Consider the following 20782-nt stretch of genomic DNA (forward strand, 5'->3'; position numbering starts at 1 on the left):
ACGTGTATAGTATGCAAGGTCATGGAGAAGATCATCAGGAGGAGAGTGGTGGAGCACCTGGAAAGAAACAAGTGTATAATTGACAACCAGCACGGTTTCAGGGAAGGAAAATCCTGTGTCACAAACCTACTAGAGTTTTGTGATAAGGTGACAGAAGTAAGACAAGAGAGAGAGGGGTGGATTGACTGCATTTTTTTGGACTGCAAGAAGGCCTTCGACACAGTTCCTCACAAGAGGTTACTGCAAAAGCTAGAGGATCAGGCACACATAACAGGAAAGGCACTGCAATGGATCAGAGAATACCTGACAGGGAGGCAACAACGAGTCATGGTACGTGACGAGGCATCAGAGTGGGCGCCTGTGACAAGCGGGGTTCCACAGGGGTCAGTCCTAGGACCTGTGCTGTTCTTGGTATATGCGAAAGACATAACGAAAGGGATAGACTCAGAAGTGTCCTTGTTTGCAGATGATGTGAAGTTAATGAGAAGAATCAAATCGGATGAGGATCAGGCAGGACTACAAAGAGACCTGGACAGGCTACAAGCCTGGTCCAGTAACTGGCTCCTTGAGTTTAACCCTGCCAAATGCAAAGTCATGAAGATTGGGGAAGGGCAAAGAAGACCGCAGACACAATATAGTTTAGATGGCCAAAGACTGCAAACTTCACTCAAGGAAAAAGATCTGGGGGTGAGTATAACATCGAGCATATCTCCTGAGGGGCACATCAATCAGATAACTGCTGCAGCATACGGGCGCCTGGCAAACCTACGGATAGCGTTCCGATACCTCAGCAAGGATTCGTTCAAGACTCTGTATACCATTTACGTCAGGCACATACTGGAGTATGCAGCACCAGTTTGGAATCCACACCTAGTCAAGCACGTCAAGAAATTAGAGAAAGTGCAAAGGTTTGCAACAAGACTAGTCCCAGAGCTACGGGGATTGTCCTGCGAAGAAAGGTTGAGGGAACTCGGCCTGACGACACTGGAGGACAGGAGGGTCAGGGGAGACATGATAACGACATATAAAATACTGCGCGGAATAGACAAGGTGGACAAAGACGGGATGTTCCAGAGATGGGACACAGACACAAGAGGTCACAATTGGAAGTTGAAGACTCAGATGAATCAAAGGGATGTTAGAAAGTATTTCTTCAGTCATAGAGTGGTCAGGCCGTGGAATGGCCTAGAAAGTGAAGTAGTGGAGGCGGGAACCATACATAGTTTTAAGGCGAGGTATGATAAAGCTCATGGGGCAGGAAGAGAGAGGACCTAGTAGCAATCAGTGAAGAGGCGGGGCCAGGAGCTATGACTCGACCCCTGCAACCACAAATAGGTGAGTACAAATAGGTGAGTACACACACACACACACAAACACACACTAACACACACGCGCACACACACACACACACACAAACACACAAACACACACACACACACACACACACACACACACACACACACACACACACACGCTAGGGGCCAGGAGCTAAGACTCGACCGCTGCAACCACAAATAGGTGAGTACACACACACATACACCCGCATACACACACACACACACACGAACACACACACACACACACACACACACACACACACACACACACACACACAAACACACACACACACAAACACACACACACACAAACACTCACACACACACACACACGCACAAACACACACACACATACACACACAAACAAACAAACAAACAAACAAACAAACACACACGAACACAGGAACTGCCAGAAGCAGTGAATTGACCCCTACAACCACATATAAGTAGGTATACATGGGTCCTTTAGGGCAGAATAAAATATTACCAGTTTGTGTTGCTGTTTATTCTTTCAATATTCTCATACATTACAAAGAAAGTTTTCGCAGCATCTTATAAACTCGTCAAGTGTGAGAGCTGCCACACTTCGGCTGTGTTATTGTGGTCAGCAGCTACCGAAGAAATACTCACTGAGGTTATTAGAGGGTCACCATTGGTCACCAGGGATCACCCTGAGGCTACTAAGGGTCACCATGGGTCACCAGGCTCCACCAGCAGCTACTGGGCATACATACACAGTGGGGTCCTCAGCAGGCTACAGGAATAGTCACGGAAGTAGTGGAAGCCGTCATAGCTCAACAGAAGACAGTTCTCAGCTCTTCCACCTTGTGGCTCCAACACATATGACTTCACGTAGCCCCAGAACGGTGCCCCTGAGACACATGTAATTAACAATATTGGTACACAAATAACCCGCTCATAAAAGACAGGAGCATACGGCACGTTTCGATCTGATTTGGACCGAAACGTCGTTAATGGCCCAAGCCGGACTGAAACGTCGCCGTAAGCTACTCTGTAGTCATGGTATTGAGCCTTTTTTGTTTTTAACAATATTCGTAATTATGTACATTATTCTGTCCATTTAATTATGAAAATATATTAAATAGACTTTTATACTGACAGTTTAACTAACTGTTGCTAAAAGACGAATTTAATCAAGATTTATTAAGAAAAATAAGTTGTTCTTAACTGTTAACGTACAGTTATGTTGTCTGAATAACAATTGCTTTTTAAACTTATTAAACCATCTATTTTAACAGAGAAAGTTTGTAGTAAGTTTTGACTTAATATTTTAACAAGAATTAACTATGACATGTAAACACGACAACAGTCACTGTTGATGAAGCGACGTACCCATAGGGACGCGTTGACCGTCAGTCCACAACCAGACGCCCTCCTGGGCCGTGTCGGAGCCTCCCAGCCAGAAGGAATGACCAGCGATCCCTGCAACACATAACACGTGAACAGTGATCCCTACAACACACAAGTGATCAGTGATCCCTGCAACACACAAGTGATCAGTGATCCCTGCAACACACAAGTGATCAGTGATCCCTGCAACACACAAGTGATCAGTGATCCCTGCAACACACAAGTGATCAGTGATCCCTGCAACACACAAGTGATCAGTGATCCCTGCAACACACAAGTGATCAGTGATCCCTGCAACACACAAGTGATAAGTGATCCCTGCAACACACAGCAACTGATCAATGATCTCTCAACTCAGAATAATAAAAAAATTCCCACTTCCGACATCGTACTCCACCAATATTCAGAAGTCTAAATCTGCTCACCATAAAGAACATCCATACTTATTCATGTGCCTACTACATACATAGAACACTACACTCAAACATAAACCCTCCACTCAAACTTCTCACCAACCTTAACAGGACACACGACCATAACACAAGACACAGATCTCTTTTTGATGTACCCCGTGTCCATATCACATTGGGTAAAAACTCTATGCACATAAAGGGCCCCAAAATTTGGAATTCATTACCAGAAAATACTAAAGTAACCCGGTCTATATGTCAATTTAAGACTCTTCTCAAAAGCCGCTTACTCACCCTAGACTAAATACTCAATACTCAGTATTTAACTCAACCAAAAAAAAAATCTCCGAATTACCTAAATCTTAAAACTTCAAGACTAGACGCCCAAGTTCATACGTTGACTAATACTACAAGGTGGCATAAATACCTACCCAAAACAGTATTGCCCTACACCCAATTGTAACATACTCATACTGTAAACTACTTTCAGCAAATCACAATGTTATATTCTCATAATATAATTTAAATATTTACTATTGAAACTATTATACAACTTAAACTATGATAAATTTCTTTAGTATTAAGTAGTCAATAAGCCATTAAATTAAGTATGCCCATAATGACAAGGTATGATAGAGGCTTTCATTGCACTGCAACTCATTATTGTAAATACATAACTCGACTCACGAAATCGTAATGACACGATTGCAAACATAATCTCAATGCACTACTTGCAAAGAAATAAAATTGAGTGATTGATTAATTGATTGATCCCTGTAACAAAGTGATCTCTGCAACACAGTTATCTCTGCAACATAGTGATCCCTGCAACACAGTAGAAGACCTGATGCTGGTAGAGGTATATGCTCTAGTTTTACCTTCCTGGTTCTGGTAGAGGTATATACACAAGTCTTACCTTCCTGGTGCAGGTACAGGTATATAGCTCTCAGTTGTTCAATGTCAGTAACAGCAGCCAGCTCCCCTGAGAAGCCATGACAAGCCTGACGTGACTCCTCCCACGACTCTTCCACCCACGTCATGAAGGAGAGACAGAGGCCGCCCACACTCACAAAGAAGGAGGGACAGTCCTGCACCTCTGCCACTGCTGCTACTGCTGTCATGTTGTGGTCTTATATACAAATAAACAGAAGACAACTTTACTCTTTTTGTTACATGTACAATATTTTTTTCATATATAGATCACGATCATTGACTTCATTAATACGAGGACTCATAAAATAATAATTACTTGCAGTATCTTGTGGTGGTTGTTCACATATTAGCGACAACTGATCAGAGCAGCCAATATCATTCATGAAAAAATAATATTCATTGTTCATCTCCAAGCAATTTTCATCATTTTTAACGTTATTTGGCTCCTGGTATTCACCATCCGCTTTCCAGAATGGAGTACCCATGGGTATAGACAGACCTGAGGAAGTGCGCCAGTCCCCCTCAGAGTCTTGGTCACTCCCGTCAATCCAAAACGTTCTGTCAGTCAGACCTGAGGTGACACATAGAACTGTGACTGTCCTGTCTCCACTATCTACGTATAACCATAGCATAAATATGTACTTTGGTCATGGATTTCCTGTTAATTATGTAATTTTTTTTCCTTCAGAGCTTCCATAACTTCACATTAATATTTTAAACCCAATAACAGAAACAAATTAGGTTCTATAAGTTCCTGTAATCCCACAAAAAAAAATATTTAGGTTTATCCAATCACCTAGCTGAAGTTGTCTCCAGGAAATACTTACCTTGGGAGGTCATACACTGATGTCAGCGCCTCTGCCACTTCTCGAAACATTTCTGGAACTCTTCTTTCGTGACGGAATTTAGCACGGTCTGTGATTATGCTCGAATCTCCTCAGCGTAGTTAAAAACTCCTCTCCTCGAGAACCAGTTATATTTTTCGGAAGAGAAAGAAGTCACAGATGTTAGATCTGGGGAATTGGGAGGGTGAGAGATGACTACCATGTTGTGTGATGGTCTTTGTGGTCTTGAGCAGCACTTTGAGACGACCAGTAAGAAATTCCTACAGCACTTGCAGTGTCCTGGTAACTCTGACGACTATCTTCGTGAATACCCTTCTGCATTTTTTCAGTATTGGTGCTTGGTAATGTTGATGGACAACCACAACATTCATCATCCTCAACTAACGTTTGTCCTCCTTTAAATCGAGAAAATTCATTCTAAACAATGAATCCGAGCCATCGCTTAGTCAACAAAAACTTGTTGACTAAGCTATTGTAACCATCTTAAAACAGAATTTCACAAACACACACGCTGCTTTCTTTTCATTTGAAGATACCATTCTGTTACACAAAAAATCAAAACAACGCACTGAGCAGACGACAAAAAATGCCCATCTAATATCTACGGAATGACCGACCGCACTGAAACTAGCTACGCTGCTTCACAAAGGAGTGTACTACGCAGCCTGGTCTATGCCGCCGGCAAATTTCACTCAGTAAATGAGCGAAAATTCGAGCACGGGAACGTTCTGATAGAACCTCGTGTTTTGACATTTTATAAATAGATAAAAATTTCTACTAGATCATTATTTTGAAATTAAGAGCACATATAATTGGCTTCTGGTTCCTACGTTGGCCAGTCGTCTTGGTCTGACGTTGACCAGTCGTCTTGGTCTGACGTTGACCAGTCGTCTTGGTCTGACGTTGGCCAGTCGTCTTGGTCTGACGTTGGCCAGTCGTCTTGGTCTGACGTTGACCAGTCGTCTGGTGTCTAACGCTTTCAAGTCGTCTGGGTGTGACGTTGGCCAGTGGTCTGGGTGTGACGTTGACCAGTCGTCTGGTGTCTAACGCTGGCAAGTCGACTGGGTGTGACGTTGGCCAGTCGTCTGGGTCTGACGTTGACCAGTCGTCTGGGTCTGACGTTGACCAGTCGTCTGGGTCTGACGTTGGCGAGTCATCTGGTGTCTAACGTTGGCCAGGCGTCTGGTGTCTAACGTTGGCCAGACGTTTGGTGTCTAACGGTGGCCACTCGTCAGGGTCTTACGTTGGCCAGTTGCTTGGGTTTGACGTTGGCCATTCGTCTGGGTCTGACGTTGGCCAGTTGACTGGGCCTGATGTTGGCAAGTAATCTGGTGTCTAACGTTGGCCAGTCGTCTGGTGTCTAACGTTGGCCACTCGTCTGGGTCTGACGTTGGCCAGTCGTCTGGGTCTGACGTTGGCCAGTCGTTTGGAACTGACGTTGGCCACACGTCTGGGTGTAACGTTGACCAGTCGTCTGGGTCTGACGTTAACCAGTCTTCTGGGTCTGACATTGCCCAGTGGTCTGAGTCTCACGCTGACCAGTGGTCCAACCAGTACAAGGTCAGGTGTTACCTTCACCATGAATCAGAGTTTGTGTTGTCTGAGACATTATTATAATAACAATGGAATTTATTGCCTTCACTTGTTAATTATGGAATATCAGAATTCTTCAAGAAGAATTTCCTCTGTCATGTCAGTTAGAAGTTCATGTTAAGCAAATTAAATAATTAAAATTTGGATGTTGTTGTAAATAAGTGGAATAATTATATCTACTGTAATAATAATCATATCTGCTATAATAACAATTATATTTGCTATAATAATAATTATATCTGCAATAATAATTATCAAAAAAATTTCATTTGAACTTTTTTCATATTTAATATTTTTTATAAATATTTTAAATGACGTCAACGTCATCAAGCTATCAGTTAATTAGTGCCACTGAACACTGTCAGTGCAGACAGTCCTCTATACTGTCAGTGTAGACATTTCTCTACACTGTCAGAGCACACAGTTCTCTATACTGACAGTACACACAGTTCTCCATATTGACAGTCCATACAGTAATCTATACTGACAGCACGTACAGTCCTCCACTGACAGTACATACAGTCCTCTACTGACAGTGTGTACTGCAAACAGTCTTCTACACTGACAGTGCACACAGTCTTCCACAATATCAGTGCACATAGTTTTCTACATTGACAGTGCACACAGTATTCTACACTAACAATGCACATAGTCCTGTACACTGACGGTGCACACACTCTTCTACACTGATAGTGCACATAGTCCTGTACACTGACGGTGCACACACTCTTCTACACTGATAGTGCACATAGTCATCTACACTGACAGTACACACGGTCCTGTACACTGACAGTACACATATTCCTCTACATTGAACATGCACACTGTCTGCTACACCGACAGTCCACACAGTTCTCTATACTGAAAATAATTAAACACAAAGATAATAGTTGCTATAAAGAAGTATCTTTCTCAAAAAAGCTCGGAATATTCTACGTTCTACCATACAGACACTTCCTCAGGTTACTGAGGCCTTCCAGCATGCTCTTCCTCTGGCTTTCTTCGTAAAGGACATGAAGGATCACTTAATATTATTAATAATGTATTAAAAATAAGTAATAACTAGTAAAGTAGGTTCACACACACCATAGAATAAGTCTGTTAATGAAGAATAAGACTGTTAATGAAGACTATTAATGAAGTAGTAATTACCATTGTCATTAATGTAGTCAATTATGTTCTTCAAGTGTGTGGCTGTCAGGACAGCTGCCAGTTCCCCGTCCAGTGAGTGACACATTTGGCGAGCATCTTCGTAGTTAATCTCGGCGAAGGTGCCGAAGAAGAGGCATTGGTCGCCCACGGCAACGTAAGGTTCCAAACATCCTTGACGGACGATGTTCGCAGCTTCACTATCTTCTATCAGTTCTCTGAGCTGCTGTACCCAGGACCACTGCTCACCCTCAAATCCGTTCACTGTTAATGATGTACTTGTTCTAGGATAGTGGAAAACTGCAGAAATTTTGATAATCACGCACACGCACACTTAACTGTTCTGAAAATAATAACAAGCACCTGTCTGCATTAATAACTGAAACCAGAATATAATCGAAAACTCGAGGAAGAGCAGCCACGAGGGAAGTAAAGAGAGAAAAGGCGGAGAAGAGGAATAATTGAAAACATTATTGTTGATAAGTGAACTGGAAAAGCATTGGTAAATAAAGCTAAATGCTCTGCACGTGAAAAGGACGAAAGTCAATAAAGAACCAACCAAGAGACTGATAAAGATAATAAGAGAGATAAAAAGGAGCTAGAAATAATTAAGATGAACCTATAAATGGCAAAGGATAAAGAGTGGAGAAAGCACACAGGGAAGAAGCTCGGGAAATAGTCTAACAGATTTTCACATAAACGATCAAGTGAAACAGAATATGTGAAGAGGCTGCAAGAAAACTAATAATGAGAGAGAAGACAATTTAAATGGTAAGAGAATGCGAGGAAGAAAGACAAATTCCATGATTATTTACGACTGTCTGAAAATTGAGAAGGAGATGGAGGTCAATCATATCAGAGAGAACACAGGAGGACAAGCAGTAATACAGCACATCATCAATTTTCTGATGATCGGAATTTACTACCGGGACAAATTATGTCCAGTCAAACTGGTCCTTGGCTGCCTATTATCATAAACCAGAATTTTTCAAGTTAAAGCAAATTATATCTTGACCGAGACAGAACAGAGAAGTTCTTGAGGTAGTGACTAAAAGAATGACTAACACAGGAATGAGATCCTGGAAGGATAAAACAGTGGCAGATTCATCGTAGGGAATTTTTCCCAGTGATATATTTCCTTATGTTGCAGGTTTGTCTCCACAGAACGTGTAAGTAACATATATGTGCATTGTGCAGTTACCTAGCATGTGATGTGTGTGTGTGTGTACGTACTCAAGTAGTAGGTGTCAATAACATGTGCGTCGTTAACCAGCAGGTGTCTATGTGTGTGTGTACTTACTGAGTACAGCATGTTCATACAAGAAGCATATACTTACCAAAGAGAGGTGTACATACAAGAGTGAGAGCAACAGTTATCCACATCTTAGGGAAGGTGATCATGTTGTTGTGGTGGGCACAAGACAGAGTCGTCAGCAGCAGTGGACACTCTTCAACTTTCTCTGACAATAATAAATACCTGAGAACTTCCCATGCAGATAAACATGTCACTTTCACCTAGAATATATAAGAACTTCTTCCATACAGGTGAAATTGTCACCTACAGAATATATCACATAACCCAGGAGAACAGACTCACCTTGGCAGAAGAACACTTCACATCACCTGAACGCATTCTGGAGCTGCGTTGTTGTTAAATCCATGACAACAACTGTGACGTGTGTACTAATTTCCACGATTATCTGAGTGTTATCACCCTGTGGTTTATGTGGGTTATCTCTCTCCTACACACGCACATATGCATACACGCGCTCACAGAAAAACACACACACACACACACACACACACACACACACACACACACACACACACACACACACACACACACACACACACACACACACACACACACACACACACACACACACACACACACACACTCACACACACGCACACGCACACGCACACACACACACACTCACACGCACACACACACACACACACACGCACACACACACGCGCGAGGTGTCAGAGGGGGCACCTGTTACCAGCGGGGTTCCACAGGGGTCAGTCCAAGGACCAGTGCTGTTTCTGTTATTTGTGAACGACATGACGGAAGGAATAGACTCCGAAGTGTCCCTGTTTACAGATGACGTGAAGTTGATGAGAAGAATTCACTCGATCGAAGACCAGGCAGAACTACAAAGGGATCTAGACAGGCTGCAGACCTGGTCCAGCAATTGGCTCCTGGAGTTCAATCCCACCAAGTGCAAAGTCATGAAGATTGGGGAAGGGCAAAGAAGACCGCAGACGGAGTACAGTCTAGGGGGCCAGAGACTACAAACCTCACTCAAGGAAAAAGATCCTGGGGTGAGTATAACACCAGGCACATCTCCTGAAGCGCACATCAACCAAATAACTGCTGCAGCATATGGGCGCCTAGCAAACCTCAGAACAGCATTCCGACATCTTAATAAGGAATCGTTCAGGACCCTGTACACCGTGTACGTTAGGCCCATATTGGAGTATGCGGCACCAGTTTGGAACCCACACCTAGCCAAGCACGTAAAGAAACTAGAGAAAGTGCAAAGGTTTGCAACAAGACTAGTCCCAGAGCTAAGAGGTATGTCCTACGAGGAAAGGTTAAGGGAAATCAATCTGACAACACTGGAGGACAGGAGAGATAGGGGAGACATGATAACGACATACAAAATACTGAGAGGAATTGACAAGGTGGACAAAGGCAGGATGTTCCAGAGATTGGACACAGTAACAAGGGGACACAGTTGGAAGTTGAAGACACAGATGAATCACAGGGATGTTAGGAAGTATTTCTTCAGCCACAGAGTAGTCAGGAAGTGGAATAGTTTGGGAAGAGATGTAGTGGAGGCAGAATCCATACATAGCTTTAAGCAGAGGTATGATAAAGCTCACGGTTCAGGGAAAGTGACCTAGTAGCGATCAGTGAAGAGGCGGGGCCAGGAGCTCGGACTCGAACCCCGCAACCTCAACTAGGTGAGTACAGGAACTGCCAGAAGCAGTGAATCGACCCCTACACCCACATATAAGTAGGTACACAGGAGTCCTTGAGGGCAGAATAAAATATTACCAGTTTGTGTTGCTGTTTATTCTTTCAATATTCTCATACATTACAAAGAAAGTTTTCGCAACACCTTATAAACTCGTCAAGTGTGAGAGCTGCCACACTTCGGCTGTGTTATTGTGGTCAGCAGCTACTGAAGACATACTCATTGAGGTCTATAAGGGATCACAATGAATCACCAAGGGTCACCAAGGGTCACCAGGTTCCACCAGCAGCTACTGGGGAAAGATACACAGTGGGGTTATCAGCAGGCTACAGGAGGAGTCACGGAAGTAGTGGAAGCCGTCAGCGTACAACAGAAGACAGTTCTCAGCTGCTCCACCATTTGGCTCCAACACATCTAACTTCCCAAAGCCCCAGAACGGTGCCCCTGAGACACATGTAATTAACAATACTGGTAATTATGTACATTATTCTGTCCATTTAATTATGAAACTTTATTAAATAGATTTTTATACTCACAGTTTAATTAACCAAGAAAATTGTTGCTAAAAGACGAAAGGAAACAAGATTAAAAAAAATGATAATAAGTTGTTCTTAATTGGTAACGTACAGTTATGTAGTCTTAATAACAATTGATTTTTAAACTTACTAAACCATCTATTTTATCAGTGGAAGTTTGAAGTAAATTCTGACTTGCTATTTTAACAAGAATTAGCTATGACATTTAAACACGACAACAGTCACTGTTGATGAAGTGACGTACCCATAGGGACGCGTTGACCGTCAGTCCACAACCAGACGCCCTCCTGGGCCGTGTCGGAGCCTCCCAGCCAGAAGGAATGACCATCGATCCCTGCAACACATAACACGTGAACAGTGATCCCTACAACACAGTGATCCCTGCAACACACACCAATGATCAGTGGTTCCTGCAACACACAGCAAGTGATCAGTGATTCCTGCAACACACAGCAAGTGATCCCTGCAACACACAAGTGATCAGTGACCCCTGCAACACACAAGTGATCAGTGACCCCTGCAACACACAAGTGATCAGTGACCCCTGCAACACACAGCAACTGATCAGTGATCTCTGCAACTCAGAATGATAAAAAATTCCCACTTCCGACATCGTACTCCACCAATATTCAGAAGTCTAAATCTGCTCACCATAAAGAACATCCATACTTATTCATGTGCCTACTACATACATAGAACACTACACTCAAACATAAACCCTCCACTCAAACTTCTCACCAACCTTAACAGGACACACGACCATAACACAAGACACAGATCTCTTTTTGATGTACCCCGTGTCCATATCACACTGTGTAAAAACTCTATTCACATAAAGGGCCCCAAAATTTGGAATTCATTACCAGAAAATACTAAAGTAACCCGGTATGAATATCAATTTAAGACTTTTCTCAAAAGCCGCTTACTCACCCTAGACTAAATACTCAATACTCAGTATTTAACTTTACCAAAAAAAAAAAAAATCTCCGAATAACCTAAATCTTAAAACTTCAAGACTAGACGCCCAAGTTCACATGTTGACTAATACTACAAGGTGGCATAAATACCTACCCAAAACAGTATTGCCCTGCACCCAATTGTAACATTCTCATTTCGTAAACTACTTTCAGCAAATCACAATGTCACATTCTCATAATATAATTTAAATATTTACTATTGAAACTATTGTACAACTTAAACTATGATAAATTTCTTTAGTATTAAGTAGTCAGTAAGCCATTAAATTAAGTATGCCCATAATGCCTAGGTATGACAGGCTTTCATTGCACTGCAACTCATTACTGTAAATACATAACTCGACTCACGAAATCGTAATGACACGATTGCAAACATAATCTCAATGCACTACTTGCAAAGAAATAAAATTGAGTGATTGATTATTTGATTGATCCCTGTAACAAAGTGATCTCTGCAACACAGATATCTCTGCAACATAGTGATCCCTGCAACACAGTAGAAGTCCTGATGCTGGTAGAGGTATATGCTCTAGTTTTACCTTCCTGGTTCTGGTAGAGGTATATACACAAGTCTTACCTTCCTGGTGCAGGTACAGGTATATAGCTCTCAGTTGTTCAATGTCAGTAACAGCAGCCAGCTCCCCTGAGAAGCCATGACAAGCCTGACGTGACTCCTCCCACGACTCTTCCACCCACGTCATGAAGGAGAGACAGAGGCCGCCCACACTCACAAAGAAGGAGGGACAGTCCTGCACCTCTGGCACTGCTGCTACTGCTGTCATGTTGTGGTCTTATATACAAATAAACAGAAGACAACTTTACTCTTTTTGTTACATGTACAATATTTTTTTTCATATATAGATCACGATCATTGACTTCATTAATACGAGGACTCATAAAATAATAATTACTTGCAGTATCTTCTGGTGGTTGTTCACATATTAGCGACAACAGATCAGAGCAGCCAATATCATTCATGAAAAATGAATATTTATTGTTCATCTCCAAGCAATTTTCATAATTTTTAACGTTATTTGGCTCCTGGAATTCAGTATCCGCCTTCCAGAATGGTGTACCCATGGGTATAGACAGACCTGAGGAAGTGCGCCAGTCCCCCTCAGAGTCTTGGTCACTCACGTCAATCCAATACGTTCTGTCAGTCAGACCTGAGGTGGCACATAGAACTGTGACTATCCTGTCTCCACTATCTACGTATTACCATAGCATAAATATGTACTTTGGTCATGGATTTCCTGTTAATTATGCAATTTTTTTCCTTCACAGCTTCCATAATTTTACATTAATATTTTAAACACAATAACAGAAACAAATTAGGTGCTATAAGTTCCTGTAATCCCACAAAAAAAATATTTAGGTTTATCCAATCACCTAGTTGAGGTTGTCTCCCTGGAAGTACTTACCTTGGAAGGTCATACACTGATGTCAGCGCCTCTGCCACTTCTCGAAACATTTCTGGAACTCTTCTTTCGTGACGGAATTTAGCAAGATCTGTGATTATACTTGAATCTCCTCAATGTAGTTAAAATTCGTCTCCTTGAGAACCAGTTATATTTTTGGGAAGAGAAAGAAGTCACAGATGTTATATCTGGGGATTTGGGAGGGTGAGAGATGACTACCATGTTGTGTGATGGTCTTTGTGACGACCAGAAAGAAATTCCTACAGCACTTGCAATGTCCTGGTAACTATGACGACGATCTTCGTGAATAACCTTCATTTTTTCAGTATTGGTGCTTGGTAATGTTGATGGACAACCACAACATTCATCATCCTCAACTAACGTTTGTCCTCCTTTAAATCGAAAAAATTCATTCTAAACAATGAATCCGAGCCATCGCTTAGTCAACAAAAACTTGTTGACTAAGCTATTGTAACCATCTTAAAACAGAATTTCACAAACACACACGCTGCTTTGTTTTCATTTGAAGATACCATTCTGTTAAACAAAAAATCAAAACAACGCACTGAGCAGACGACAAAAAATGTCCATCTAATATCAACGGAATGACCGACCGCACTGAAACTAGCTACGCTGCTTCACAAAGGAGTGTACTACGCAGCCTGGTCTATGCCGCCGGCAAATTTCACTCAGTAAATGAGCGAAAATTCGAGCACGGGAACGTTCTGATAGAACCTCGTGTTTTGACATTTTATAAATAGATAAAAATTTCTACTAGATCATTATTTTGAAATTAAGAGCACATATAATTGGCTTCTGGTTCCTACGTTGGCCAGTCGTCTTGGTCTGACGTTGGCCAGTCGTCTTGGTCTGACGTTGACCAGTCGTCTGGTGTCTAACGGTTTCAAGTCGTCTGGGTGTGACGTTGGCCAGTGGTCTGGGTGTGATGTTGGCCACTCGTCTGGTGTCTAAAGCTTTCAAGTCGTCTGGGTGTGACGTTGACCAGTGGTCTGGGTGTGACGTTGGCCAGTGGTCTGGGTGTGATGTTGGCCACTCGTCTGGTGTCTAAAGCTTTCAAGTCGTCTGGGTGTGACGTTGACCAGTGGTCTGGGTGTGACGTTGGCCAGTCGTATGGTGTCTAACGCTTTCAAGTCGTCTGGGTGTGACTTTGGCCAGTGGTCTGGGTGTGACGTTGGCCAGTGGTCTGGGTCTGACATTGGCCAGTGTTCTGAGTCTCACGCTGACCAGTGGTCCAGCCAGTACAAGGTCGGGTGTTACCTTCACCATGAATCAGAGTTTGTGTTGTCTGACACGTTATTGTAATAACAATGGGATTTATTGCCTTCACTTATTATTTATGGAATATTAGAATTCTTCAAGAAGAATTTCCTCTGTCATGTCAGTTAGAAGTTCATGTTAAGCAAATTAAATAATTAAAATTTGGATGTTGTTGTAAATAAGTGGAATAATTATATCTACTGTAATAATCATATCTGCTATAATAACAACTATATTTGCTATAATAATAATTATATCTGCAATAATAATTATCAAAAAAATTTCATTTGAACTTTTTTCATATTTAATATTTTTCATAAATATTTTAAATGACGTCATCGTCATCAAGCTATCAGTTAATTAGTGCCACTGAACACTGTCAGTGCAGACAGTCCTCTATACTGTCAGTGTAGACATTTCTCTACACTGTCAGAGCACAGTCTTCTATACTGACAGTACACACAGTTCTCTATACTGACAGTCCATACAGTAATCTATACTGACAGCACATACAGTCCTCCACTGACAGTACATACAGTCCTCTAATGACAGTGTGTACTGCAAACAGTCTTCTACACTGACAGTGCACACAGTATTCTACACTGATAGTGCACATAGTCCTGTACACTGACGGTGCACACACTTTTCTACACTGATAGTGCACATAGTCCTGTACACTGACGGTGCACACACTCTTCTACACTGATAGTGCACATAGTCATCTACACTGACAGTACACACGGTCCTGTACACTGACAGTACACATATTCCTCTACATTGAACATGCACACTGTCTGCTACACCGACAGTCCACACAGTTCTCTATACTGAAAAGAATTAAACACAAAGATAATAGTTGCTATAAAGAAGTATCTTTCTCAAAAAAACTCTGAATATTCTACGTTCTACCATACAGACACTTCCTCAGGTTACTGAGGCCTTCCAGCATGCTCTTCCTCTGGCTTTCTTCGTAAAGGACATGAAGGATCACTTAATATTATTAATAATGTATTAAAAATAAGGAGAACAGACTCATCTTGGCAGAAGAACACTTCCCACCACCTGAACGCATTCTGGAGCTGCGTTGTTGTTAAATCCATGACAACAACTGTGACGTGTGTACTAATTTCCACGATTATCTGAGTGTTATCACCCTGTGGTTTATGTGGGTTATCTCTCTCCTACACACGCACATATGCATACACGCGCACACGCGCTCACAGAAACACACACACACACACACACACACACACACACACACACACACACACACACACACACACACACACACACACACACACACACTCACACACACACACACTCACACGCACACACACACACACACACACGCACACACACACGCACACAGGAACTGCCAGAAGCAGTGAATCGACCCCTACACCCACATATAAGTAGGTACACAGGAGTCCTTGAGGGCAGAATAAAATATTACCAGTTTGTGTTGCTGTTTATTCTTTCAATATTCTCATACATTACAAAGAAAGTTTTCGCAGCATCTTATAAACTCGTCAAATGTGAGAGCTGCCACACGTCCAGCTGTGTGTGTGTACTGAACAAGTTATTGTGGTCAGCAGCTACTGAAGACATACTCAGTGAGGTCTTTAAGGGATCACAATGAGTCACCAAGGGTCACCATGGGTCACCAGGTTCCACCAGCAGCTACTGGGGAAAGATACACAGTGGGGTCCTCAGCAGGCTACAGGAGGAGTCACGGAAGTAGTGGAAGCCGTCAGAGTTCAACAGAAGACAGTTTTCAGCTGCTCCACCATCTGGCTCCAACACATCTAACTTCCCAAAGCCCCAGAACGGTGCCCCTGAGACACATGTAATTAACAATATTGGTAATTATGTACATTATTCTGTCCATTTAATTATGAAACTTTATTAAATAGATTTTTATACTCACAGTTTAATTAACCAAGACAATTGTTGCTAAAAGACGAAAGGAAACAAGATTAAAAAAAATAATAAGTTATTCTTAATTGGTAACGTACACTTATGTAGTCTTAATAACAATTGCTTTTTAAACTTACTAAACCATCTATTTTATCAGTGGAAGTTTGAAGTAAATTCTGACTTGCTATTTTAACAAGAATTAACTATGACATTTAAACACGACAACAGTCACTGTTGATGAAGTGACGTACCCATAGGGACGCGTTGACCGTCAGTCCACAACCAGACGCCCTCCTGGGCCGTGTCGGAGCCTCCCAGCCAGAAGGAATGACCATCGATCCCTGCAACACATAACACGTGAACAGTGATCCCTACAACACAGTGATCCCTGCAACACACACCAATGATCAGTGGTTCCTGCAACACACAGCAAGTGATCAGTGGTCCCTGCAACACACAGCAAGTGATCTGTGATCCCTGCAACACACAACGAGTGATCTGTGATCCCTGCAACACACAGCAAGTGATCAGTGACCCCTGCAACACACAGCAAGTGATCAGTGATCCCTGCAACACCTTAGAAGTCCTTTTGCAGGTACATATGCTACTCATATTTTCCTGGTGTTCGTAGAAGAATATATATTAGTCTTAAATTCCTGGTGCTGGTAGAGGTATGTACACTAGTCTTACCTTCCTGGTGCTGGTAGAGGTATGTACACTAGTCTTACCTTCCTGGTGCTGGTAGAGGTATATACACTAGTCTTACCTTCCTGGTGCAGGTACAGGTATATAGCTCTCAGTTGTTCAATGTCAGTAACAGCAGCCAGCTCCCCTGACATGCCATGACAAGCCTGACGTGACTCCTCCCACGACTCTTCAACCCACGTCATGAAGGAGAGGCAGAGGCCGCCCACACTCACGAAGAAGGTGGGACAGTCCTGCACCTCTGGCACTGCTGCTACCGCTGTAATTTTGAACACATTACCACAGATCAAAGGACATTAGTGATCTCTTCGTCACCTCAGTCTCTGACGTATATACTTACGCTGAAATCTTATTATTCATTTTAAGTAAATTGAGGTAATGAGTTACAAAATTATTTATGCGCCAAAACAAATTTCCTTTCTATATACAGAAAATATATTTATTAATGGTTGTGTTTTATGGGATTAAATTTGCCAGAGTTATTTTTGGAAATACCATTAAACTGACCTGTTTGAGAAATCGCTTGTTCACACAATGGTGAGTGAGCACCAGCACAACTTACGTCATCAAGATAGTAAAATAAAGTTCTCCCCATGTACAAACAGTCTTGACCATTAGAATAATCATCAGGTTGTTGGTAGGTTAAATCTGCCTCCCAGAATGGTGTACCCATGGGTATAGACAGACCCGAGGAAGTGCGCCAGTCCCCCTCACTGTCTTGGTCACTCCCGTCAATCCAGTAGCCATTACTGGTAAGACCTGAGGAGGGACACACACACTCAGATATACTGAAGTACACATGCTCAAGAATTGTTATACGCTGAAAAGAAATTACTCTAAAAATGTTTTTTTTTTTAACTCTCAGCACCGTCCATGGGTTAGTCAGACCTTCCAGTCTCCTCAGCACCGTTCCTAGGTTGATCAGACCTTCCAGTCTCCTCAGCGCCGTCCCTAGGTTAATCAGACCTTCCAGTCTCCTCAGCACCGTCCCTAGGTTAATCAGACCTTCCAGTCTCCTCAGCACCGTCCCTAGGTTAATCAGACCTTCCAGTCTCCTCAGCACCGTCCCTAGGTTAATCAGACCTTCCAGTCTCGTCTGGGTCTCTCAGATAGTCATTAATTTGGTTACACTCACCAGAGAGTAAGTCAGACTATTAATGAAGATGGAGCAGTAATTACCATTGTCATTAATGTAGTCAATTATGTTCTTCAAGCGTGTTGCTGTGAGGACAGCTGCCAGTTCCCCGTCCAGTGAGTGACACAGTTGGCGAGCATCTTGGTAGTTCTGGTCGGCGAAGGTGGCGAAGAAGAGGCATTGGTCGCCCACGGCAACGTAAGGGTCCAAACATCCTTCACTGACGATGTTCGCAGCTTCACTATCTTCTCTCTGTACCCTGGACCGCTGTACCCTGGACCGCTGGATCTTGGACTGTTGGACCCAGGACCACTGCTCACTCTCAAACCCACTCACTGTTAATAATATACCTCTTCTTGTAGGATGGAAAATTGCTAAAATTTCTCGTTATGCGCACGCACTCTTGACAGTTCTGAAAATCAGTAACAAGCGCTTGCACACATAACTATGAAACTCACTGAAACGAGAATAATGGAAAGAAAATAGAGAAGAGTAGCCATGAGGGAAGTGCGGTGAGAGACAGTTGAGGAGGAACAAGACATATATCTGATGTCTGACCTGGTGAACAATCGTCATGAGGAAACGAAAAATAGGTTTAAGAGAACAAAGAAGGGGGACCAGAAAAAAAGGAAAGGATAAATGTAGCTAGAAATAATGAGAAAAGAATAAGTGTGAAAGGTAGAGGAAAAAAGTGGAGAGAGCATCATGGGATGAGGCTGACAAAATGCTTTTGCATTCTTACAGAGGACCAGGTAATATAAACATGAGAGAGACTGCAGTGAAACTGATGACAGACGATGAGATGAAGATAGATGAAGATTCTTGATAATCTATAATTATCTGGAGGTGGAAGGTACGTCAGTGTGGGAGAGACGGGAGGAGGAGGAGGACAATGTTATTAGAGGGAGCATTGAGAATACAGGAGACTAAGTATAAATTCAGACCAGTTCAACTGATCCTTGGCTCCCAGGTATCATGAAACAGCATCTTTCAGAGGGAAGCAATCTTGCAAAAAATGAGAATAATAATGCCGTGACTTTGTAAATGTGTGACTTTGTAAATGGTCCAAGTCGGACCGAAACGTCGTCGTAAGCTTCTCTCTTTTATGTGCGGGTTATTTGTGTATAGTGTGCCGTGTATTCCTCGACCGAGACAGAACAGAAAAAAAAACTATTGACGAAGTTAGTAAAACAATAACAAACACTGAAAGGTGAAACAGATGGTATGATAAAAGGGCAAACCCAATCTTATGAGAGATTCCCTTTGGTACAACCACTTACCTAGCAGGTATGTGTGCTTACCTAGCAGGTATGTGTGCTTACCTAGCAGGTATGTGTGCTTACCTAGCAGGTATGTGTGCTTACCTAGCAGGTATGTGTGCTTACCTAGCAGGTATGTGTGCTTACCTAGCAGGTATGTGTGCTTACCTAGCAGGTGCATGAACATCAGGGTGAGGGCAGCTGGGAGCCACATCTTTGTGAAGGTGACAATGTTGTTGTGGTCACTACAAGACGAGAAGCTGTCAGCAGCCACACCTTATATTAATGACACACACAGCTTTAGCGTTATATATATATATATATATATATATATATATATATATATATATATATATATATATATATATATATATATATATATATATATATATATATATATATATATATATATAATAAATATATATATATATATATATATATATAATAATAATAATAATAATAAAGTTTTGTCAACAGGAAAGGGGGAGAGATCTTTGCCCATATAAGTGAGGATGTGATCTACACAGCAAATATTACAACAGTTGTTGAAATTGTGTTGTGTACAAACTTAGTTACTGACTCACCATAAAAGTTACTGTCCACTTGTTACCAGATGCTGAGGAACCAGTAGAGGAGCAGTGATAATAATGTCAACAGTCAACAAGTATCTGTACCACCTGTCTCTCCCTCTCCTCCATATATAAGTCTGACAACCAGAGTCAGGTGTTACCTTCCCACCCTATGTCGTAGATGTGTCAGTCACCTGCAGAGGCCAAGGTTCCCATCTAGGACGATTTTTTGACATACTCAAAAGATCAAATAAATCGTCTTTAAATGCACATACCGTCCAGCTTGAATGTGCAATTTCTTCAAGTATGATGCTTGCTGTGGTCACTGCTTGCTGTGGTGGTCACTGCTTGCTGCGATGGTCA

The 20782-nt window shown here is 42.1% G+C and overlaps 2 protein-coding genes across 3 annotated transcripts; both read right to left on the reverse strand.

Moving 5' to 3' along the window:
- Positions 1–1827: 1827 nt before the first annotated feature.
- LOC128700804 (macrophage mannose receptor 1-like) lies at positions 1828–9308 on the reverse strand. 2 transcript variants are annotated; one of them, XM_070097134.1, is made up of 7 exons: positions 9236–9308; positions 8976–9096; positions 7642–7902; positions 4368–4622; positions 4035–4247; positions 2691–2780; positions 1828–2209 (listed from the first exon to the last, which is right to left on the reverse strand). In XM_070097134.1, exons 1-7 carry the CDS (start codon positions 9269–9271, stop codon positions 2055–2057), a joined length of 1131 nt encoding a protein of 376 aa, XP_069953235.1. In that variant the 5' UTR covers positions 9272–9308; the 3' UTR covers positions 1828–2054. The 2 variants fall into 2 exon arrangements, with proteins under 2 accessions (XP_069953235.1, XP_069953236.1); XM_070097135.1 differs by having other exon boundaries at positions 4035–4232; positions 9236–9305.
- A 1402-nt stretch (positions 9309–10710) lies between these two features.
- LOC128700725 (macrophage mannose receptor 1-like) lies at positions 10711–20557 on the reverse strand. The gene is made up of 13 exons (XM_070096986.1): positions 20435–20557; positions 20019–20126; positions 18636–18926; positions 17964–18215; positions 17518–17715; positions 17003–17092; positions 16519–16669; positions 15642–15661; positions 14384–14590; positions 13050–13304; positions 12716–12928; positions 11406–11495; positions 10711–11069 (listed from the first exon to the last, which is right to left on the reverse strand). The coding sequence occupies exons 2-13, from the start codon at positions 20062–20064 to the stop codon at positions 10915–10917; spliced, it is 1968 nt and encodes a 655-aa protein (XP_069953087.1). The 5' UTR covers positions 20065–20126; positions 20435–20557; the 3' UTR covers positions 10711–10914.
- Between the last annotated feature and the right edge of the window lie 225 nt (positions 20558–20782).

This window comes from Cherax quadricarinatus, chromosome 56 (assembly GCF_038502225.1).
Source record: "Cherax quadricarinatus isolate ZL_2023a chromosome 56, ASM3850222v1, whole genome shotgun sequence".
NCBI lineage: Eukaryota > Metazoa > Arthropoda > Malacostraca > Decapoda > Parastacidae > Cherax > Cherax quadricarinatus.